This window comes from Capra hircus, chromosome 23 (genome assembly GCF_001704415.2).
Source record: "Capra hircus breed San Clemente chromosome 23, ASM170441v1, whole genome shotgun sequence".
NCBI lineage: Eukaryota > Metazoa > Chordata > Mammalia > Artiodactyla > Bovidae > Capra > Capra hircus.
In genome coordinates, this window is record NC_030830.1 from 36,726,239 (window position 1) to 36,748,125 (window position 21,887).

Here is a 21,887-nt window from a genome sequence, read left to right on the forward strand (position 1 = left end):
GCTGCCAACTGCAGCGAGGAGCCCTGCGCGCCATAACTACGGAAAGTCCATGCACAGCACCAAAGACTCAGTACAGCCAAATAAATATTAAAATTATTTTAAAATGTCAGGGGAAATGGCGTTTGTTAAAATGTCTCAAAAAAAAAAAAAAACGCCTTGAAGACATGTTGAACAGAGTGCTTGGGGAATCACTGTAATGAAAAGCAGCAAAGAGTGGCCAACAAAGGAACTCCCTGGTTCACCAAGGAGGGGCCACACATACGTGTCAGCCTTTCCAGGGCTCCCAGAGAAAAGAGGACCCCAGACTGTCTGCAGCATGTCGAGAATTACAGCTCCCAGAGAGGAAAGGAAAGAGATAATAAACAGCAGCCACAAAAAAGGACACGCGGATGGTGACTCGGGCTGTGTCAGCCTCATACACACGACTACATTCCAGATTAACCAGCTTCTCCCGGGGGACAGATCCAGAGGCCTCCAAGCTGGTTTAGCAAAGGTGCCCCTTCGTGAGCAGCAGCCATCAAACTGCTAATGGGAGGCCTGACTCCTGAAAAGGGGAGGGAGGGTGACTGGGCGACGGGGATAATGGTTCTGCATAAATCCGAGCACAGCTCTGCGCCTCATTCACTTTGTCACAGCTTTTCCAAGGGCGGGGGTCGCAGTCTTGAGAAGGTTCAGAGGAAAGAAGTGGAATCACACAAGCTTCTGAGTGAAAAGACACTCAGGACCTGGCTGTTCCTCTGAGAGGGAGGCCCTAGGTATGGCGGGACAGGTCCCTCGCGGCACTGACAACTCCTCCAGGCAACAGAGACCCTGCAGTGTCTGCGTGAGGAGAGCGCAGCGTCCCCATGTGCCCACTGGCACACCTCTGCTGCTGGTGCCTGGAGGCCTGGGGTCCTGAGGGAAGAGCCCCGGCCTTGAGCCAGACGGTGGCAGAGAGTGTGGATACCGCAACGCTTACCGCCTGTGTGGCGTCCAGGCCTGGCCTGGGTGTCGGCTTCCCACCGTTGCCGTGCGGGCTCAAGGCTGGTGGGTTGAATTATTGACTGAGACCGCTGAGCCAGCACATTGTACAGAGGGTGGCGGTGAGGCCCAGGCCTTCATCTGGATGTCCTCCCTGTGCCTTCTGCCCAGGGCCACTCCCGCCCCGGCTGCGAGGCTGGGTTTTGCACACCTTCCTCCCGACCTTCAGGCAGGGTCACACTCACAGGTTGTGTCTTCCTGCTCACTCGCTGCCCCGTTGTCTGAGGGAGGAGCTGTCCTGGCACCCAGAGGGCACAGGAGCAGGAGTGACCCCGCCCCGAGGTGCACCCCCTCCTGCTCCTGGGCTGCGTCCCTCTGCGTGGGGTCCTGACAGCAGGGGCTGCGTGGCCTGGCCAGCGTTCGTGCTCAGTGAGGTCACTGAGGTTTGAAAAACAAGCCGTGGAAGGACGTCCAGGTCTGGTGCTCGGGAGCCTGGGGGCACCACAGTCCTCCCGGGGGACTCTAGCCTCTGTCCTCCTAGGGGGGACCCCAGCCTCTTTCCTCCCGGGGGGTCACCCAGCCCTGTCCCCCCAGGGGAGTCCCCAGCCTCTGTCCCCCTTGCGGGGGTCCCCAGCCTCTGTCCTCCCAGGGTTACCCAGCCTCTGTCCCCCCGGGGGGGTCTCCAGCCTCTGTTCTCCTGGGGGGTCCCTAGCTTCTGTTCTCCCAGGGGTCCCCAGCCTCTGTCTTCCCAAGGGGGTTCTCTGTCAGCCTGTTAACCAGGTGCTGTAGTTTATCCTTTTAAAATGCTTCTTTCCTGATTGTCCCACATTGCTGTGTTCTACCTCAGAGGATTTCAAGTTTAAGGGTTTGCTGTCATCTGCTTGCTTTCTTCAGACCCTTGTATTATTTGTCACCACAAACATATTCCTTTTGTGATATTTTTAATTGAAGCAACACTTAAGTGTTTAAGCGTCTCCTCTGTCCAGAGGCCCTGGCTGCCCGCCCGGGTCCAGGCCAGGCCCCCAGCAAGCCCTCTGAGGCACAGCCTCTTGCTCCACCGTCCCTGCAGCCCACCTCCTCGGCTCCCTTCCTGTGCCATCACGTGGGGCTGGGGCGCCCACAGGGGACCCCTCTGACCAGACCTGCCTCATCCTTCCAGGCCCAGCTCTGGAGGCCTGCCCCGCCCCACACTCTCCTGGCTCCCTGCATGGTCAGAGCCTGTCCTCAGTCAGTGTGGGGTGCGCCCTCCCAGGGGCCAGGACTCACCGGAGGGGTACAGGAGGTGCCTCAGTTTGGGGTGACCGCGTGCGTGCACTCGGACCTCCTGAGCCCGGTGGACCCCTCTCCCGTTTGGGTCCCGACCATCCCCGGTGTCCAGCAGCCCCCGCCCCCTAGCCTGGCACCTGGGGGTGCCGATCCCGCCCCACTCGCTGCCGTGAGCCCGCTGGCTCCGTCCCCGCTGCCCCCTCTACCTCTGCACGCGTCTTTCTGTTTGTAAAACACCCTTTGCACTTGGACTCTTCCCCACAGAGTTTGTGACTGTATAGCTGTTTCTTGTGTGTTGCCTAAGAGTCGGCAGAGCCCACTGGGTTCTGGAGATGCTCAGGAGCCCGCATCAGAGTTAGTTGGTCCCTTGGTGACACCCTGGGACTCCAGGGTCACAGCCTGAAGCGCAGCTCTGACCGGCCCTGGTTCCTCATGGTCGCTGTGGAGACTCCGCCAGGCAGGCCTGGGGGCTCCGGTTCCCCGACTCAGGGCAGAGCCTGCACCGAGCTCCGCGCGGTCAGGGAAACGAGTGGGCCTGATTTCCGGGAGCCGCCACAGGACGCTGAACCGGCCCCATTGGGTGTGTTGGGAATGACAGCCATTTGCATTACTCTTTCAGAACAGGTAGGCCGGTGGGCTAGAGACAGTTCAGTCTGGCAGGTAGAGAGAGGCTCTAGACCGGCCTCCCGGCCTCTCGCGCCCGGCGCCCCCGGGCCGGCGCCGCCCGCGGGTCCCTTCCTCAGGTGGCGGCCAGGCAGGGCCGCGGTCTTCTTTACTTTTCACTTCAGAGTTTTTACTGATTTGTTGATTGCTGTGTGAGGCCCTGAGCGGGAGAAAGGAGAGCCACGCCTGGGTCCTTGAGTCGGACGGGAACTGACAGCTCAGGGCGCGGGCGGGAGGAGGACCCCCAGCCCCGCAGGCGGCCCAGGAGCGGAGAGACCGAAGGGAGGCCGCGAGGGCGCGGAGGGAAAGCCCGCCGCCTGGGGCTGGCGACGGCCGGGCAGCCCGGGGGTGCCGCCAGGGGGACGCCTCCTGCGGGGAGCGGGGTGGGGCACGCGGGGCTCGCGTCAGAACCGGGCGGCATCGCAAAAGCCCGTTCAGAGCGGCGGAGCCACGGGCGCCGGGGAAGACTCGGTCGTGTTGAGAAACAGAAGGATGTGTGTTCGCTTGCAGGGAGGTCTGAGAGAGGACCCACTGATGGGGCGGGGGTGTTACGGAAGCAGAGGTGTGTTCTGGGGGGTCATCTCCACGGCTCCATCGTGTCTTTGCTCATAAAGCAAGAGACTGTCAGTTACCCACTAGGAAATGGTTCTGTCACTTCAGAAGCTAGAAGAATGTGGAGCTGATGGAGAGTAGATTAATAGTTGCTACTTAGAAGAGGATTTTCAGATTGACCCCAGGTAGCTCAGGTAAGAGCCAGTGGCCCTGTAGACAGGTTTTAAATCCCCTGAAAAGGCCCTTCCATCAGGCTGCTGACAGGTAAGCACCTGCCAACGGGCCCAAGTCGGTAGATTTGCTCGGGGAAAAAAAAAAGGGAGAAAGAAAAAGGAAGGAGAGAACTGGGCGCTGATCCCGGGCAGCTACGGACACAGGGGTCCACAGGAGTCAGCCCCAGCCTGAGCTCTAGAGAGAGATGGGGGCTCACGGTGAGAAGAAGCAGACTCTGCTGCACAGAGAGCCCGGCCCAGTCAGTCCCACGCTAGAGTCTGAGAGGCAGGACTTGAAACAGTGGTAGACAAATGAATCGAAGTGGGAATATGGAAAAAAATAGTGATGCAGGGAGGTAAGCGCGGAATTTATATTTTAAGTATAATTCCCCGGTTGATATTACATTTGTCTTCTCCTCTGTGAACCTGATTCTGCAGGAGAGTGCACGTGCATGCGTACATTGTGGATGTGTCTGCACATGGTGTGGATGTGCGTGGTGCGTGTGTGCACAGTGCGTGTGTGCACAGTGCGTGTGCTTGAGCTGTGAGGTCACAGAGCTCCCAGAAGGGGCAGCCCCACCCCCAGCTCTCTGCACCCCTGAGCCCCCTGCAGTCTCCTCCGCCTGGTCCTTCCTCAGGGAGGGTGACCCATGGCCAGCCTGGCCTGCTTCCTGCCTACTCCCAGAACTCCAGTGCGTCTCCTCTACAGCCCAGCCTTTATCCAGGACTCAGGAAGCGGGCCAGATCCAAGTTCAGTGGCTCCTCTCTAGCCAGTAGGCCCCTCAGAAGGAAAGGGTGCACCCAACCCAAGCAGAGTGAGGCTTGAGCTCTCCTGGGAACATGGGGTGGCCAGGGCTGGGAGTCTGTGCCATCTCTCACGGCTGTCCACACAGGCCCAGGCACCCGGCAGTCCTTTCCAAGCAATCACTGCACGCTGGTTACATGCTTCTATAAATCAGTGACAGCTTGACTACAGCTCGCATCGTCTTATATCTAGGACCCTGGGCTGCTTTAGAAGTCTGGAGACCCAAGGGAGCAAATCCGCGGGGTGCGGTAGCACGGTGTGAGAACCAGGCCCTGCAGGCGTTTGTCCAGGACACTGTGGTTCTAGCCAGCGGGTCTTCTGTCTCCTGGTTCCCCAGCCATGGTGACCTCTGGCTCCCTCAGCCTCAGCTCCTGTCCTGTTATTGGCCCAGCGCACTGCCGTCAGGCCCCTCCATAACTGGCACTCACCCCTAAATCCCACTCCAGCTTTCTGCTCCAGAGCCTCACCCACAACACTGTCACCTCTCCTCACAGTTGGCTGCTTGAAACTTCTCAGACATCACTTGGCTGGCTGTCTCCTCCCCAGCGTCTTTACCCATTATTATTCCCCTTGCCCGGAACACGTCTAACCCTATAATGTTCTTGCCTTCCCTCCAAGTCTGTTAACTTCTGTTTTGTTTTAATTTTATTGAGGTACAGTTGATTCGCAATGTTGTGTTAATTTCTTATGAACAGCAGAATGACTCCAGTTGTATACATATGTATATATATTCATTTTCTCATATCCTTTTCCATTGTGGTTTGTCAGATGCTGAATACAGCTCCGCACTGTAGAGTAGCACCTTGCTGTGTATCTGCTCTGCTCTTTGCACCTGCTCACCCAGAACTCTCAGCCCTTCCCACCCCTGCCTCTCCTCTCCTCCCTAGGCAGCCACAAGTCTGTTCTCTCTGAGTCTGGTTTTGTTTCATAGATATGTTGATTTGTATATTTTGGATTCCACATGTAAGGGATACCAAGTGGTATCCCTCTCTTCCTGGCTTGCTTTACTTAGGCTGTTAATCTCTAGATCCATGTTGCTGCGGATCTGCCTGTAGATTGTGGTGGGGTGGGAGGGGGCAGCCACATGGCTTGCAGGATCTTAGTTCCTTGACCAGGGATCACACTTGCACCCTCAGCAGTGACAGTGTGGAGCCCTAACCACTTGGCTGCCAGGGGCTCCTGCTTGTCACCTTTTAAAAGGGCTCTCCTGAGGGCTTAGTCTCCTAAGTTCTGTGAGCAGTGGCCTTCAAACAAGTTGTTTTTGTTGTTGTTCCTCCGTTGTGTCCACTCTTTGCAACCCCATGGGCTGCAGCATGTCAGGCTCCCCTGTCCTTCACTATCTCCCAGAGTTTTCTCAAACTCCTGTCCATTGAGTTGATGATGCCATCCAACCATCTCATCCTTTGTTGCCCTCTTCTCCTCCTGCCCTCAACCTTTCCCAGCATCACGGTCTCTTCCAGAGAGTCAGCTCTTCGTATCAGGTGGCCAAAGTATTGGAGCATCATCATCAGTCCTCCCAGTGAACATTCAGGACTGATTTCCTTTTCAGTTGACTGGTTTGATCTCCTTGCTGTCCAAGGGACTCTCAAGAGTCTTCTCCAGCACCACAGTTTGAAAGCATTAATTCTTTGGTGCTCAGCCTTCTTAATGGCCCAACTCTCACATCCATACATGACTACTGGAGAAACCATAATTTTGACTATATGGACCTTTATTGGCAAAGTGATATCTCTCCTTTTTAATACACTAAGTTTGTCATAGCTTTTCTCACAAGGAGCAAGCATCTTTTAATTTCACAGTGGCAATCACTGTCCACAGTGATTTTGGAGTCCAAGAAAATAAAGTACCTCACTGTTTCCATTTTTTCCCCTTCTATTTGCCATGAAGTGATGGGACCAGATGCCATGATCTTAGTTTTTAATGTTGAGTTTTAAGCCAGCTTTTCCACTTTCCTCTTTCACCTTCCATCAAGAAGCTCTTCAGTTCTTCACTTTCTGCTCTAAGGGTGGTGTCATTTGCATGTCTGAAGTTATTGATATTTCTCCCAGCGACCTGGATTCCAGCTTGTGATTCATCCAGCCCAGCATTTTGTAGGATGTATTCTGCATATAAGTTAAATAAGCAGGGTGACAATATACAGCCCTGATGTACTCCTTTCCCAGTTTGGAATCAGTTCATTGTTCCACATCCAGTTCTGACTGTTGCTTCTTGACCAGCACACAGATTTCTCAGGAGGCAGGTAAGGTGGTCTGGTATTCCCATCTCTTGAAGAATTTCCCACAGTTTATTGTGATCCACACAGTCAAAGGCTTTAGCATAGTCAGTAAAGCAGATGGTTTTCTGGAATTCCCTTGCTTTTTCTATGATCCAGTGGATGTTGGCAATTTGACCTCTGGTTCCTCTGCCTTTTCTCAATCCATCTTGTACATCTGGACGTTCTTGGTTCACATATTGTTGAAGCCTAGCTTGAAGGATTTTGAGCATTACCTTGCTAGCTTGTGAAATGAGTGCAATTGTGCAGTACTTTGAACATTCTTTGGCATTGCCCTTCTTTTGGATTGGAATGAAAATTGACCTTTTCCAGTCTTGTGGCCACTGCTGAGTTTTCTGAATTTGCTGGCATATTGAGTGCAGGACTTTAACAGCATCATCTTTTTAAGATTTGAAATAGTTCAGCTGGAATTCCATCACCTCCACTAGCTTTGTTCATAGTGATGCTTCCTAAGGCCTACTTGACTTCCCACTCCAGGTTGTCTGGCCCTAGGTGAGTGACCACACCATCATGGTTATTCTAGTCATTAAGACTTTCTTTGTACAGTTCTTCTGTCAAAGTATAATTTTTTGAACATTTTAAGTAAAACATTTGTTCATAAGTTTAAATATAATTATTTGTGTTAATATGATAAAGGAAAAAATAAACATTTTAAAAGGTGGAAGATGATGACTAATTATTAGGAATACATAGTTGATGACATGATTTACTAAGATAGATTTTAACCAACTCTTTGAATTAAGGGACACCAAATCTGAAAATAATTGTGGAATCATTCATGGGTTTTAGCCAGTGTATTTTGAGAATGTCTTCATAATTCTGGAAAAATTCCTACGTTTAGAAGAATTACATGAGTCACATATACAGTTCAGTTCTAAATTCAGAACATCTCCCCCAGGCCACGCTTCCCCCACTTGGGGACCAGGAGCCGCCAGGGTCCTCACTTACGGTGGGGGTGCGTGCTTACCCAGGGCTTGGCATGCCCCAGTGGCACCCAGCAGGGCAGCTCAGGGCTGTGCTTTCCTCTCGGGATGTGGGCGAAGGTGTCAGGATTCAGTCACTTCTCAGGCAGTTTTGGAAAATACAAAATTTGAGGATCTGGAAATTGATTCCCAAGAAGCCAGCATGCTTCTTGGAAAGTAGATGTGTGTTCCCCAGACTGAAGACCCCACTGCAGAGAGTGTGATTCTGCTCTGCAGAGAGCTCAGGACAGGGAGCAGGGATCCCAGGAGGATATGGTCGTTACACACTGGAACAAAGACTTCCCGTGTGCGCCAGGGAAGGCCCCTCTGCAGACCCTGCTCTGAGGGGGGCTGCCCCTGCTGCCCCAGCTCATGCCCAACCGTCCCTCCTGCGCAGGACATGAGGCTCCCGCCACCCCAGCCGTGCTGCATTTGCTCAAGGTCAGGGCCAAGGCTCACGCTTGCTTGCCGAGCTCTGTGTGGAACCCACCTGTCTGCCCAGTGGTGCTTCCTCAGTGAATCACACGAGAGTCACCCAGCATCTCCTGGGTACTGTGGGAGGCCCGCTCCTCCACGTGAGGGCATCTGCTCCCAGTTGGCCCAAGGCCCGTCAGGTTGAAGTTCCCTCCCCAGCACTGCTGCCCAAAGGATGAATTCATACCAAGAACATGTTCCTTCCTGAGGCCACGGCATGAGGTCAGCCGGCTCCCTGGTCCCTTGGAGATCCCCTGGGGTAGTGCCCTGCTGGACTTTATGGCAGTACAATTCCCATGCCATACAACTCACTTATTTAAAGCATACAATTCATTGGTTTCTAGTATTTTCAGAGTCTTGCAGCCATTGCCACCACCATCAACCCCACTAGCTTCTAACCCAACTGCCTGATATAAGAATTAAAGAGAAAGAAAAGCTCATGAGACCAAAGAAACCCAAAACAGAGAAGTGTGGTGGGAACATTTTCTAGGAGTCCACACCACGCTGCCTGTAACTCTTAGACCATCAGCCCACTTACTTTCACCCTGAAACACGCTCCAGCCTTCTAGTTGCTCCTGTCTGCGCCTGCAGCAGGGGGCAGAGGACCCTCTCTAACTCCCCTGGGGACCGTGACCTGACTCATCACAGCCCGGGTGGGACACTTGCGTGCACTCACCGCCTCTCCTCTCTCACAGGTGTTCCACTGCGTCCACTTTGAGTGTCCCGAGCAGCAGAGTGCCCAGAAGGACAGCAGCGACGAGCCCGGGACAGGGGGTGCCAGCGCAGCCGGGCAGCAGCTTGACCCCCACGCCCTGCAGGCCCCCAGCAGCAGCTCCCTGCCTTCCAGCCCGGGCTCCAACTCGCGCTCACCCAACCGGCAGCACCAATAAAGGAGGCGCACGTGTGGAGTGATGCGGTGGCCAGGTGGCGCGGGAGCCGTGTCCCCCACCCGAGCAGGGGTCCCTGTGGACTCCCCCCACCCCCTCCCCCACAGGAGCAGGCCTGGCCGTGAAAAGGGACGCAGAACGGGTTTCCTCCCAAGGACACAAAGGGGCTGCTCTGTTCTCCTCAATTTGTTCAAATCAGGCTGGTCTCCAGAGGGAGAGAGTGGGTCTTCAATCTTCATCAAGTCCTCCATTAACACCCTACCTCTCTAATCTAACCCGCAGAGGGCACAGAAGGAAGTAATAGGCAGGCCCAGGTCAGCATACAGAAACGGCACGTGGACACGGGCCTGGAAGGGGTTGTGTCGGGCCTTCACCCAGAGGCGCCCTGAGGAGGGAGGTTTCAGTGTGTTTACTTTTATGGAACACATTGCCCTGGCAACCAAATGGTTTTTTATCTCTTCTAGTTACTCTCCATTTGCTGAATCATACGTATTCCAGATCTTTCTGAAAGGCTCAAACCGCAAATCACTTGTTTTAAACGCTTTTGATGCTGTAATTCCCCTTCTTTAGTTTTGAACAGTGGAGTGTGGGGTAGAGCAGAAAAACAGCGTGCACGCCTCCTCAGGGAGGGTGGAGGCAGGGCTTCGAGGTCCGACAGGGAAAATCCTTTGAGGAAGTTCAACAAAATACACAATGAACAAATCAATCTGCGGACACTGGAGTTAATAATCACTCAAAGTGCCAGGTTATTAACCTGTCATTCCTGAAATGAATCCCGCCTTTAAGCTTGGGAGGCTGACAAGGAAACAGTGATCATGCCACCAGCTAATTTAACGCTCAGAAGTATGCAGAGATAAACCTTCCCCAGCTTCTGGCTAGGCTGGACCTGCCCTGATGCCATGCTAGTGGAGTGCGCGGGGACGGCCGTCCTGCCGGTCAGGATCTGGAATGCGAGAGGGGCCTCTCCCGCCTGCTGGTGACCAGTGGTTGCTGCTTTTCCCCCAGACCATAATACTCAGCCAGGGATTGGGTTGGCGGGGGAAACCAGTTCTAAGCAGCTTTCCTCTTAATCCTCACTGAAACCATCTAATCTGTCCCGCGTGTCTGAGTGATGTCTGCCCAGCGCTAACCGCCCTGTGAAAGCCCCTCCCCAGGTTCTCCCGGTGGCTGGCTGCAGCGGTCAGGCCCTCCGCACAGGTGGGCACTTTCTGTCTTAAGCACACATTGGTCGTGGGTGTGCAAAGAGCCAGTGGGTCGGCTCTTTCTTCCCAGTGTGACACAGATGTGAGTGGCTTATCGGTCCTGGAGGAGTAGGGTCGCTTCAAGCTGCATGAATAAACCAGATGGTTGTCTTTCTGCGGGTCCCCCTCAGTGCCCTTGACTCTGATCTCTGTCTGCATCCCCCCGTGTGGGGTGAGTGGAACCCCTGGGTTGGGGGGCAGCTTTTCACCATGGGAGGAGGGCTCTGGTAACAAATGGGGCCGCTCGCTTGCTCACCACGGGTGGGTGACCACCTCCCTCAGCATCCAGCTTCCGGATGCCAATTAAGAGCCTGGAATTCTTGTCCACTCAGCACCTCCTCCAGCGGCGCGTTCACTGCCGACAGGGAAACAGGCGGAGCAGGGGACTCAGGAGTGGGCAAGGTTCAGGTCCTTTGCAGGTAGCACCTGTTCACGGGCTTACTCATGGAGTCACCTGTCCAGAGAGGAGTCCCAGCCTGGAGGCCGGCACTGCTGACCTGGGGAAGGTCTGGAGCCTTCTGAGCCGTGGCCCTGCAGCATCCCTCTGCGTCCAGGCACGGGACGAATGCCGCCTGGCCGCTCAGCTGCCAACCAGGAGGCATGGACCGTGCCTGGCTGGCCAGCGGCTCAGCCCTTCTCTCTCGTCCCGGTGAATTCTCTCCACCCTGAGGTCTGTCTGGAGAACAGAACTGTCTCCCTGCTCCTGCAGCAGTTCACTCACCCTTGTTATCACGTAAAGGGAAGGAAGGGACGGCAAGGCTGCCCCTCCCCGGCAGGTGCCTCTCAGGGCCTCTGATGGTCTGGAAGCCTGTTCTGGATGTTGATGAAGCTCAGCAGGGCACTCCAGTCTGGGGCTCCACCTTCCCTGATGAGCCTTCTGGTTTGGGGGATGGGAGGCAGTCAACAAATCCAAAGGGGACTGACATCTCCAGAGCCCTGGCCCATCCAAAGAGGACTCCCCCCACCCACCCCGCTGGGAGCCAAATGGACCAAAATGGCCCCCAAACTCGGAGAAACCAAAGGAGCTGAGGGGGAGTGCAGAGGCTGAGACCCAGCTCCAGGGAGCCCCACCAGACCCCTCTGCCCAGCAGAGGGTAGAGGCCGAGTCCCTGGGGAGCTGTGGGCGCCAGGCTGTAGGTTTGGCCAGGCCGGGAGGGGGCAGCAGCAGAGGAGGGCCGGCAGCTCATCTGCACTGTGTGGGGTTGAGGAGGTTGGGGCAGATGGACGGGTGCCTGTGGCCTCTGGCCCTTTGTTGGAAACACCACCTTTGTAACCAGGTCACAAGACAGAACGAGCAGAGCCTCTTGCCCTTCACTTTAGATAAAGCTCTGTGCAGAGTAAGAGGCAGACTTCTTTGAGGGAAAGCTTTGTTCAGTCACCTCCTGGAGCTCCTTGGAGGGCTGGCTCTGAGCACGGCGGGCAGGGCACGTGCCACGTGCCCCCGTCGAGGCCGGGTGCCAAGCACTCGAAACTTGAAACACACACACTTGTCTTCCCATATTCTCAGTGCTTTTTCCAATGTTGTTCTGGTTTTAGTTAGAACCATGAGCCCATGATGGACGTGGGACTCTTCTCAATTGCTCTTTAAATTATCACTTTTTAAATCTTAGTAAATGAAGTATGTTGATTCCTGACAAATAAAAGTGTTTTATCCCTAGAAGAGTTGGGAAAAAGAGAATTATTTTCAGCTAGAGTGGGATGTGTTTGTTAGACGGAGTCCTTGGCCAAGAAAAAAGCAGCTTCTGACTTGTGCAAAAATCGCTCAGGAGTTACGCTGTCCCCCCAGTTGTCAAACCACTGTGCAGTGCCGACCCAACTTCACCTTTTTTTTTTTTTTAATTTAGAAGATAACAGAGTTGTAATCACTCATTCTTTCTAGAGCCACGGGGAAAGGGAGGTCTCATCTGTGATAAAAAGCAGAGCATCCTGTGTGCGGAGGCCAGCTGGTAATAAAGGGAGCGTTCCCCAGTGCGGCTTCAATTAAGAACCTCCCTTCGGACAGAGAAGAAAAGGTGGCAAAGGAGGAAAACAAAATTAAATGTGTCTCCTAGTTTTTCCTCATCAGTGGTTTGCTTTTTTTGTTTTTTCCTGGTTCGATTTCACTCGCATCTTCCCTGTGGGTGGGTGGCTGGCTCCTCTGGGTGCGGCTGGGGCGGTGGCCGGGCAGGTGGTGGTGGCCATGGGCAGCGGTACAGGCCACGCTCCGTTTACTTCTGTGGCTATAGCCATCGATTCTGCGTTGACAGTGGCTCCGGTGGGAGTCCAGTGCTCCTTAGCAGCCTGAGGGATGTAAAATGCAGTCGGTGGTTTTTATTGTAGCAGAAGTTGTCCTGGGCCTGGTGTCCACTCAGGAGTCACAGGAGGAGCTGGGAAAGGATGGACAGGGCAGCTGGCATGCACCTGCTTCTCCCCCCGGAAGCTGACCTGGTCACACCTGGGTGACTGGACAGGATCCTAAGGCCCTGGCGTTTTGCAGGAAATGAAAGAGTGGTGAGGGGGACTCGCTGGAGGGTGAGCCAGCTTCTGGTACACCCCAGCCCTGCCCTGCGTAGGGGTGGAGAGAGGAGATGACATGCTGATCCTGCTGGTGTCCGTGAGACGGGCCACACCTCAGCAGAGCCAAGGGCCTGCACGCCCACCACACAGCCTGGGGCCCTGCAGTCAGGACCCTCTGCTGCTGAACCGACGTGGCTGGGAGCTGCCCCCACTGCAGAGGTGAGCACAGGTGTGCACTGCTGAAAATCACTCTTTTTAAAGTACTTATTTTTTAAAAATGCTTAAGAAAGAATGTTCATGGAATAACCTAGCAGAGGGGTGGGGGTGCCCTCCCTCTCGTCTGGCTCTGAGCTGGGCTAGTCACTCACTTCCTCTGTGACCGACTATCCAGACGGGCCCAGCCTTGTGTCCCTGTCCTCTGCCAGCTGGAAGGCAGACTTTGGAAGGGGCTCCCTGACCCCAAGTGACTTTCTGCTTTAAAAAAAAAACAACAAAACCTCACCGCCCGCCCCCCCCCCCGGGCCCCAAGAGGGCTCATGGCCTGAAGACTTCCTTCATCCCCCTCATCGAGACGGAGGTCTCGAGCGTTTACCATTTGCATCCTGTGACTTTACAGCCCTAAGCCCAGGGTAGACGACGAGGCTGTCCCACCCGCCCCCACTACCGTCTCCCCTTGGTGTCCCTGCAGCTGGGATAGCTGAAGCTGCTGCCTGAGAGCCAGCTCCAGGAGGGGCCAAGGCCCGTCAGGTGGGAGCAGAACCCCAGGGCTTGGGTTCCCTTGGCTACCCAGGAACACTAATGACACGATTACAGCCTGTCACCAGGTGAGCCTCCTCCTCGAGCAGCAGTGGGGTGGACAGGACAGGTTCGGCCAGCCCAAGGTCTCCGTGCTGCTCATGGCAGGAGGTGGCCTCCGCTTTCCACCGTGTTCAGGTGGCAGGCTGTCGTCCTCGATGGCTGCTTCTAGCCCTGGCTTCCTGATTTACCCCCAGCAGCTACCGGGGTTTCCCGAGACCTGCCTGGGCCCTGACAGTGAAGAGGAGATGCTGTGGGTGGGGACCACAGGAAGCTCCGAGCGCTGACCAGCTCGGGCCTCAGGCAGGGCTCCCCAGGTCTCAGCGCCCGGCTTTCCCGGCTGCCTTCTGTGAGAGGCAGTGATAGCTCCCAGAGGGACCTGGAAGCGCCAGGAACCTGCTGTCAGGCTCTCCCAGCTGAGGTCCTGAGGCTACAACCCCTCAGCCCCCGCAGAGAAGCTGGCAGAGGGGGAGGTGAGGCACAGACTCGGCCTCTGGGCTGGGGTGTGGGCAGGGGGTTCAGCAGAGAACTCAGCCCTCCTTTGTCTTGGGTTTCTGGGTCTGTGAAGGTTGCTGAGGGCTTCTGGGGCCTCTCTGGGTGGGGAACTGCTTTTCTGAGCCATCTGTAAAGGAGGACTTGGTCCAGAAGCCTGACGGTTCATTTGTGGGCAGAATGCAAGCTTTGTTTTGCACAACAGCCTAGGTGAGCAAATATACAAGTGTGCATTCAGAAGTCCTGAGTTCACAGCTGTGAGACGTGGTGTGGGCTCTCTTCAGAAACGATGCGAATTCCTGTGGGTTGTGGGCCCTCCCCTAGGGCTCCATGCAGTATTCACCTCTGGACAGATGGCATCCGGGCACGCCTGTCCCGTGAGCCAAGTGAGCCCGCTGTGGAACTTACCCTGGGACCATCAGGAGGGGTGCGGGCCCAGGTGGCCACCGCAGCTCTGCAGCGCCTTCCCAGAATGCCTCTAGGCTCCTGGGCGCTGCAGACGCGGTCACAGCCTCCACCCTGAGCCGGCCTAGTCCTGCTTAAAGCCTGTGAGGTTACTTACAATCAGATGCTGGTCATCTCCAGGGCTGTCCCTGGGGGAGGTTTGGGTCTCAGATGTGCCGGGATCCAGGCACACCCACCCCCTACACCCCTGGGGCCCTCGGGACTGGCGCTCACTTCCTCCTGTCTCCCCCCAGGTACATACCCTTGGTGCCAGCAAAGGCCGGCTCAGCAGACGCACCTCCACCCCAGGGTCACCTGAGGCAGGGTCACCTGAGGCAGAGCCACCTGACAGAACCCGGCGCAGCAGCTGCAGAGCCTGGACTCTGAGGGACGAGTGAGCCCCCCACAGAGCCTCCACCTTGTTCGCCCTCCGGCTGGGGGGTACCTTTTACCATTTTCCTGGTCATCCAGGTGGCACTTAGGAAAATCGGCGAAACAGAGAAATCCAGGCTGTCATACGATTGGTTTAATTTTTTTTTCAGCAGGAGAAAAAGAATAAAGTTACAAGATTCTTTTAATATTTTCACAAGGTTAAAACTAAAACTGGGCTCTAGGCTATGTGTGTGAGTAAATCTAGAACACAAAAGGGTTAAATAAGATTTTTCTCTTTTAAAGATACAAGAATTTAAGCTTTCCTTACATTTAACAAACTTCACAGAACAGATACTGCAGGGGAACAAGCCCTCCCCACCCCCCAGCTCTGCCATCAGGAAGCGACCAGGGGCTGCGAGCCCTGTGCGCGCCGGCTCTCCAGAGCCCGCGTCCCGGGGCCACCAGCAGCAGCAGTAGCGGGGCCGGGAGGGCGCCTGGTGGCCGTTTCCAAGATCGGAGCTGGGCGGGGCGCCGAGGCGGGCCACATCACTGAGGATGGCCAGGTACTGGCCAGAGGGCCGTGGCTTGACAACAGTGGTAAACGTGGGCAGGCCTGGCCTCTCAGCCCTGGGCTGCCCAAGAGCAAGACCCTGGTCTGGGTCCTGAAGCAAGAATTAAGGCTGGAGATTTTGCAGCGGATTCCACTCTGGTTGGGAGGGGGTGCCTTGGGGGCAGGGTGTAGGGGGAAAAGCATGATTTCTTATTTCAGTTTTTGGACCAAAAACATCTATAGTTGCAGATATTTACTGTTAATTTGTGGACAGAGCTGAGTGATCATTTGCTGTGGTAAGAAAGGGTTAAGTTGCTGGGTTCAACTCTCCCAGTAGCCTGTGCGTGGGCAGCTCTCAACGGCCTGGGTCCGACAGGGCTCGGGGCGTCCAGACCCCTGCTCAGGCTTTCAAGGGCCCCTCTTCCCTCCCATCTGCCCTCCAACCTGACTGGTGAGCACTTCCTAACAGAGGCCACTTCCTGCCCCGCCTGGCCTGAGCTACCACCTCCACTCCGCCCCTCTGCCCTCTGGGGAGGCGCACGCTGAGCCACACGCCCTCCCCGCCCGCCCACGAACCATGCTCTACACAGACCCACCTCTGTCCCGGCGACAGGCGCTGCCCCCTCAAACAAGCCTCTGCGTCACAGAGCAGGCTGGCGGCCCATGGACTGCGGGGCCACAGGGACCTGAGGGGCGAGGATGCTCCTGCTGCACAGGACGGAGCTGCGAGCAGCTCCCAGCACGGCTATCAATTCCTGGTGGCTATGAAACATCTTTAAAAAAACCTAGCTGCAGAGGCCAGTCTGTCGGCCACAGCTGCTGTGCTGCAATATTTGATCAGGGCCGGATCCCTGCACTCAGCGGACGGCAGGCCGGAGCCGTGGGGTCAGGGCACCCGGTCGCTTCTTGTGACCAGGGCAGGCCTGTGTAGAAAAGGTGGTTCTTGTTCATGGGCTAGTCTTGAGTGGAGCTAATTTTCAAAGTGAGGTTACTGTTTCTCGTCTCGTGTGATGAGAGAGTTTTTTCATATTAATTCAGGTAAAAAAATTTCTTAAGAACCTGCCCCCACCCCCATTTCCTGCTCAGTGGGAGAGCGAGGCCACCCCCAGCCCAGCCCCGGGCCAATCTCAGCAGCTGCCTGCGGCCCAGGCACGTCCGGCCTCAGGGGTCCTGGCTACCGGGACTAAGGACAGTGGAGAGGTGAAGGCCGGACGCTAACCAGAGCTCCCGGCAAAGCCACGTGCGTCGTGGGGACTTGAACACCAGCTTCTCCTCTAGTGACTCAGAGTCTCCGTCTGGAACGCTTTCCACTTAAGGCTTTTTTAAGTTTGACTCCAGCAGTGACAGGTATGTGTGGTTTTAAATCCACTAGCCATGCTCAAAAAAAATATTCTTCATGTTTTAATTTTATACAATGGCTAGCAGGCACCTTAGAAACCAGCCAGAAATCAATTCCAACCACCATCAACCCCTAAACTACAGTACCAGGATGGCTGGCTAAGGGAAGGAAACGGACTGGCTGTAGTCTGACGCGTGCCCAGTACAAGGTGTCTGGCTGACTCTGTCCTAAATAAGGCTAACATTAGTGAACTAACAACAGCGGCACGTGGCGGCCGAGCCGGCCTTCAGGAGCAGCCCTCCCCGATGCGCTGGCAGGAGCGCCCCACTTTCCGGTCCAGTTTCACCATTTTCATGATGGCTTCCTCTCGGCCACGGCCCATGTGGTCAAACGTACAGTCATGCTGCTCGGGGAGGCGGTGCAACATGCAGAACACGTAACCTGCAGCAGCGGGAGAAGCAGAGAAGGCAAGGTCAGGGCGGGCCCGGAGCCCGGCTCCCGCTCGGGTCCAGGGAGTGGGCAGCAGTCACAGCATGCGTCCCTGCTGTTACCACCACCACCACCACCACCCCCAACAAAAACACCCTAGCATTCACGCTGAGTCCAAGCGGCTCCTGCTGCACTGAGGGCGGAACCCCAAGGCGCCCACACAGTGCCTCCCTCGGACATGCGTGGCCGGCAGCCCCACGCGGGTGTCGGCGAGCACAGAGCTGGTGGCTCGGCACTCCTGGCCGGAGCAAGCCTCAATACCCAGCTCAGGACACCCACTGCTTCTCAAAGGCTGAGGGAAACCAAACACACACGAGTGGGGCTCTCCAGAAAAAATGGGTCATTTCAAGGGCTGGAGAAGGTATTGTATTTAAAGAGAAAGAACAGAAATGTTGAGTCCAGTTGGTGTCTCAGTGGAGCCAGATACTTCCAACCCCACCGGGAGGCAGGAGGTGAGCCCCCTGCCCCACACCCGCCTCCTCCTGGGAGTGGGCGGGCTGCGGGCCAGGCTCTCTGCAACCGAGATGCTGCAGAAGGAAGAGCTGAGGAGAGGACACGGGGGCAGGGGCTGTGTCGTGGGGGGCGTGGTGGACAGTCATCTGAGTTTCCTGCATCTGTCTGGCCCTTTCTGGGAAGGTGCGGGAGATCTGGGCTGGCTCCCCCATCACCTCATCCCATCAGCTCTTATCTGGTCATACCTCCAGGTCCCAGAGGCCTGAGCTGCAGAGAATCGGAATCCTTTCCTGAACCTCCTCCTGCGGCCTGTATACCAGCGTGCGCCACACTGTTCCCCAGGCAAACAGCATCTCATCTCAGGTCTCTTTCAAGCCCAGACCCCCACAGGCAGAGTGAAGGGCAGCGCCCTGTGGTCCGCCGCCCTCCCCATCCTCCATTCCCTTCCAAGAAAAGGGGGCGGAGGCAGTGATCTCAGGACAGTGGGAGCTGAAGCAGACTGCCTAGGAAGGACAGCAGCTTCTTCACCCAGAGAAGATGCCTCGGGACGCTCACGGTCCTACTCTGATGTCCTGATCACACCCAGTGCAGACACATACCCACGGCCTGGGCAAACAGGCCGAGCCTGGACAGTCTGTTGTGTGAAAAAACACTATTAACTGCTTCCCAGGGAGAGCAGGGCAGTGTGTGAGAGTCTAAATTGGGACGAGGTTTGAGGGAAGGAACAGATGAAACTGCGTCTCCCGAGAAGCTGAGCTCCCACTTGGCCCAAAAGCAAAGTGAAGATTAATGAGCCCGTGTGTTATATTTACTGATAAGTTCATTACTTGAAGATATTGGATACCAGTTGTCTTTGTCCTAAAGGATTTCGCAGCAGAAGCGTGGATGGCCTCAATATGCATCCTTCGTCTGACGAGCACCATCATCTTTTTGGAGCAAAGCCCAGCCGGGCAGGGAGAAGCGGCTGCCAGGGCGGGGCGGGGGTGGGGGCACTGGCCAGTTGCACAGCAGCCGGAAGTGAGTGGAGACATTTCTGTCGCCAAGGCCTCACGTGTTTCTACACCTTCGGCATCTCTAATAAGGGCGGGAGGCCCCCTGCTGCCCTTCCCTGCCTTCAAGATATTAGGGTGATGCAGAAGAGGGTCCCCAGGGCTCTCCTCTCCTCCTGATGGATGGTGCTGGCTGAATAAAAGTAGCAGGAAATGGATTAGCCCTGAAATTAACTCAGCCCTGGCTCAGTCTAACACCTCATTAGTCAAAGGCAGACTGGGAAGGAGGGGAGAGGCTCAGGTCTCACCACACCCCCTCACAGCTCTGCCGCAGCCCGCCTTCTGCCGACTCCAGGCGACCGCCAACTCGATGGGTGGACCGGAGGGCCCGCCTTCTGTCTGGAAAAGGAAGCCAGGCACCATGGCCACAATCACCCTGGATATTCTGCCCCCTACCCGGGGATTCTCCTCAGCCAGAACACCTCATTTCTCTATGCAGGCTCTGTGCCCCTCTCAGACACACCTTGACACTTGGCTCTGACTTCTGAAATGTGGAAACTACTAGACAGGTAACTGTGGGGGTAGAGCTGGTTAAAAAAAAGACAAGATTAGATGGCATTGTAACCCACTGGGGAAAAGTCCGGGGGCAATTTTGGAAGGCTAACTTCCCAAGGTGCTGCACTGAGGTTATTAGATGATATAAATTAAGCTCAATTCCCTCTCCTGTCAGGATTGCTCACCAAGTGGAAGATACATGCTAGAACTTGTCCCAAATGCTGAGTAGGTTATCATCTACCAACAACAGCCAACCGGCTCATGTATTTCGGTGTCAGTGGGTGGGGTGGACTGTTGGATACAGGAAAGGGGGCAGGGGACTGGTGGGCGGGCTGAATCTTTATCCTCTTTTCTCGGTACCCACAGACCTGTTTCCACTCAAGTGTCATGAACGTTCAATTACCCTCTGATGGAATTCCAGAGACCAAGCTGGGCACATGGAAAGATGCAAAATCAGGCTACTGGGGAACAAGATTATTCTTATTTCAGTGAGGAGCAGTTTCAGAGCACAGGGTGTTTACAGCCTCTGTCTTGGGTTGGCCAGCCTCAAGCTTCCTCACTCTGTTCATCAGAAACCAAGTGGGGCCTTTTCACAGAGGGTCGGCCAAGGAGTGTGCAGAGGGGGAGAGAGCAGAAAGGACGCAGCTGATCAGCTGCGAAAGGGGCTTTGATATTACCTGTCATTATCACTCTCACTCACATACAGATATATTTTCATCTATAGGCTCCTTATGGCCCCACAGTTCAGCATGAAGTAGTTTTAGAAACAACTTCAATACTCTCTTGCTTGTGACAGCTATATATACAGTCCTTGGGAGGCATAAGCAGTAAAGAATATGATGAGAAGAATGCCAACCCTCCAAAAGAGAGGAAAACAGCCAAGGTAGACGTTTTTGAAAAACAAGTGGTTCATAGTGAGGTTTATAGTTTAACCTCAACCGCTCCCCCCCGGCGCACCATACACACAGCTGCCTGGCTCCTAGGAGCCCTGATCACTGCTTCCCCATGAAATGCTGGCCTAGCAGGAGGCCAGTTAGGAGCTCTGTTAGGGCTGCGGAGCTGTTCTTAGTAAATCTGCACAGACACTCAAGAACGCGGGTGAGCGTTTGTTTGCCAGCATTGATGAACACTCGGGACGAGCCCCTGATGGAAAGGGGAGGGTGCAAAGCAGCTGTCTAAGCCCCGTGTCCCACAGCACCCTCTTCAGGCCCCTCTCCTGCTGCTGCCTGGCTCGGCCAGGCCATGCTGGGTGAGGGGGGAAGCCAGCCCCCACCTCCCACCCCACCCCAAGCTGCCCCGCCGAAAGGGGTCCAGCACCTACACCCTCAGGGCTTGACAAAGAAAAGGCCTGCCCAGGTCACCACAGCGGCTGGGCTCCTCCTAGGGGACTGTGGCCATGCACACCAAGAGACGGGGCAGAGCACAAAGGACAACCCACGCCCCAGCCAGACACCATCCTGGGTAAAGCACACACGGAGAGGCCGCTCGCGGGCGGAAATGGGCGCATCAGGGGCCCCCAGCTCGTGGCCCGGGAGACATTCCCAGCAGAAAGTGGATCCGAGGCGCATTCTTGCAGGACTCACACAGGTCTGACATGCAGGTTTCTAAAAACGCTCATCCAGTGGGAACCAAACTTCAGCTTTTAAAGCCAACATCTGAAAGTCATCCATTCCACTCAGACCCCTCATCTACAGCTAAACCTTACCTCTGCTCCCAGAGAGATGGGTGTGGGTGTTGTGAGACCACCCACCAGGACGGAGAACAGTCTTGACAGATGCCATCATTAAGCAAAGATGATATAAAACCAACACCCGACTGACCGGAAGTTGTAACAATATTTCCGGTTTCACTCGTTTACAAAAATCAGTGACAATAACTGCCCAAGAGAACACCCAGGGCAGAGGAGACAGGTCTCTACCTCTGAGCACTGCTGGCAGCAGGGCAAGGGCCCGGGCCTGAGCCAGACTGGGGACCTGTCAGCCGGCCCTCTCCCCCACCCCTGTCCTGCTGTGGGTGGAGGAGCTGGAGGACCAAGGGCGGAGCCAGCCTCCCACCTGCAGGCAGCACAGGCCCCACCCTTGACTGAGGCCGGGACCCCCAGCCTCTCTTCCCTCTGAGCCTCAGGAACTGTGCAGGGGGTTGGAACTGTCTTTTTCTTCCATGGGATTTCCTAAAGGAGATAAAGCGATGCCAAAATTCACAAAGTCTGAGCCCCTGACATTTTTATTCAATCCCTGCCAGACAGAAATGTTGCTTATTGGCTTTATCTTGGAGTAAAAAGCGCCGCTTAAAGCTGGCATCGGACTTCCCCAGCAGTCTGTGCGCCCACCGCAGGCGGCCCAGGTTTGATCCCCGGTCAGGGAACTAGACGCCGCACGCCACAGCTGAGGGTGCACGCCGCAATGAAGATCAAAGACCCCGCAGGCTACAGCGGAAGGCCCGGCGCAGCCGAACAAACATTAGAGAAGATGATAAAGCTGGCGAGACTGCGCAGGTCTGCATACTTACGGACTTTAATTAAACATTTGTTTTCTGACAGACTTCCCCACTTGGGGGCTCTCCCAAGAGGGCCATGTTAGTGAGGCCTCAGACCAGGGTGGGCCTCGGCTCCAGCTGCTT

General features: G+C 55.5%; 2 protein-coding genes across 4 annotated transcripts in view; one reads left to right on the forward strand and one right to left on the reverse strand.

Moving 5' to 3' along the window:
* The window catches only part of BTBD9 (BTB domain containing 9), a 414,205-nt gene extending 397,978 nt beyond the window's left edge, over nt 1-16,227 (forward strand). For 2 of the 3 annotated variants that reach the window (XM_018038717.1, XM_018038718.1), the window contains exon 11: nt 8,862-12,356. In XM_018038717.1, coding sequence (XP_017894206.1) covers nt 8,862-9,056 — 195 coding nt within the window. In that variant the 3' untranslated portion in view covers nt 9,057-12,356. Of the gene's footprint in view, nt 1-8,861; nt 12,357-14,775 lie in introns of those variants that run through there. The other variant, XM_018038719.1, reaches the window with a different exon arrangement.
* Nucleotides 15,033-21,887, reverse strand: part of ZFAND3 (zinc finger AN1-type containing 3) — a 314,060-nt gene continuing 307,205 nt past the window's right edge. The window contains exon 6 of the mRNA XM_018038720.1: nt 15,033-17,223. Coding sequence (XP_017894209.1) covers nt 17,069-17,223 — 155 coding nt within the window. The 3' untranslated portion in view covers nt 15,033-17,068. The remainder of the gene's footprint in view (nt 17,224-21,887) is intronic.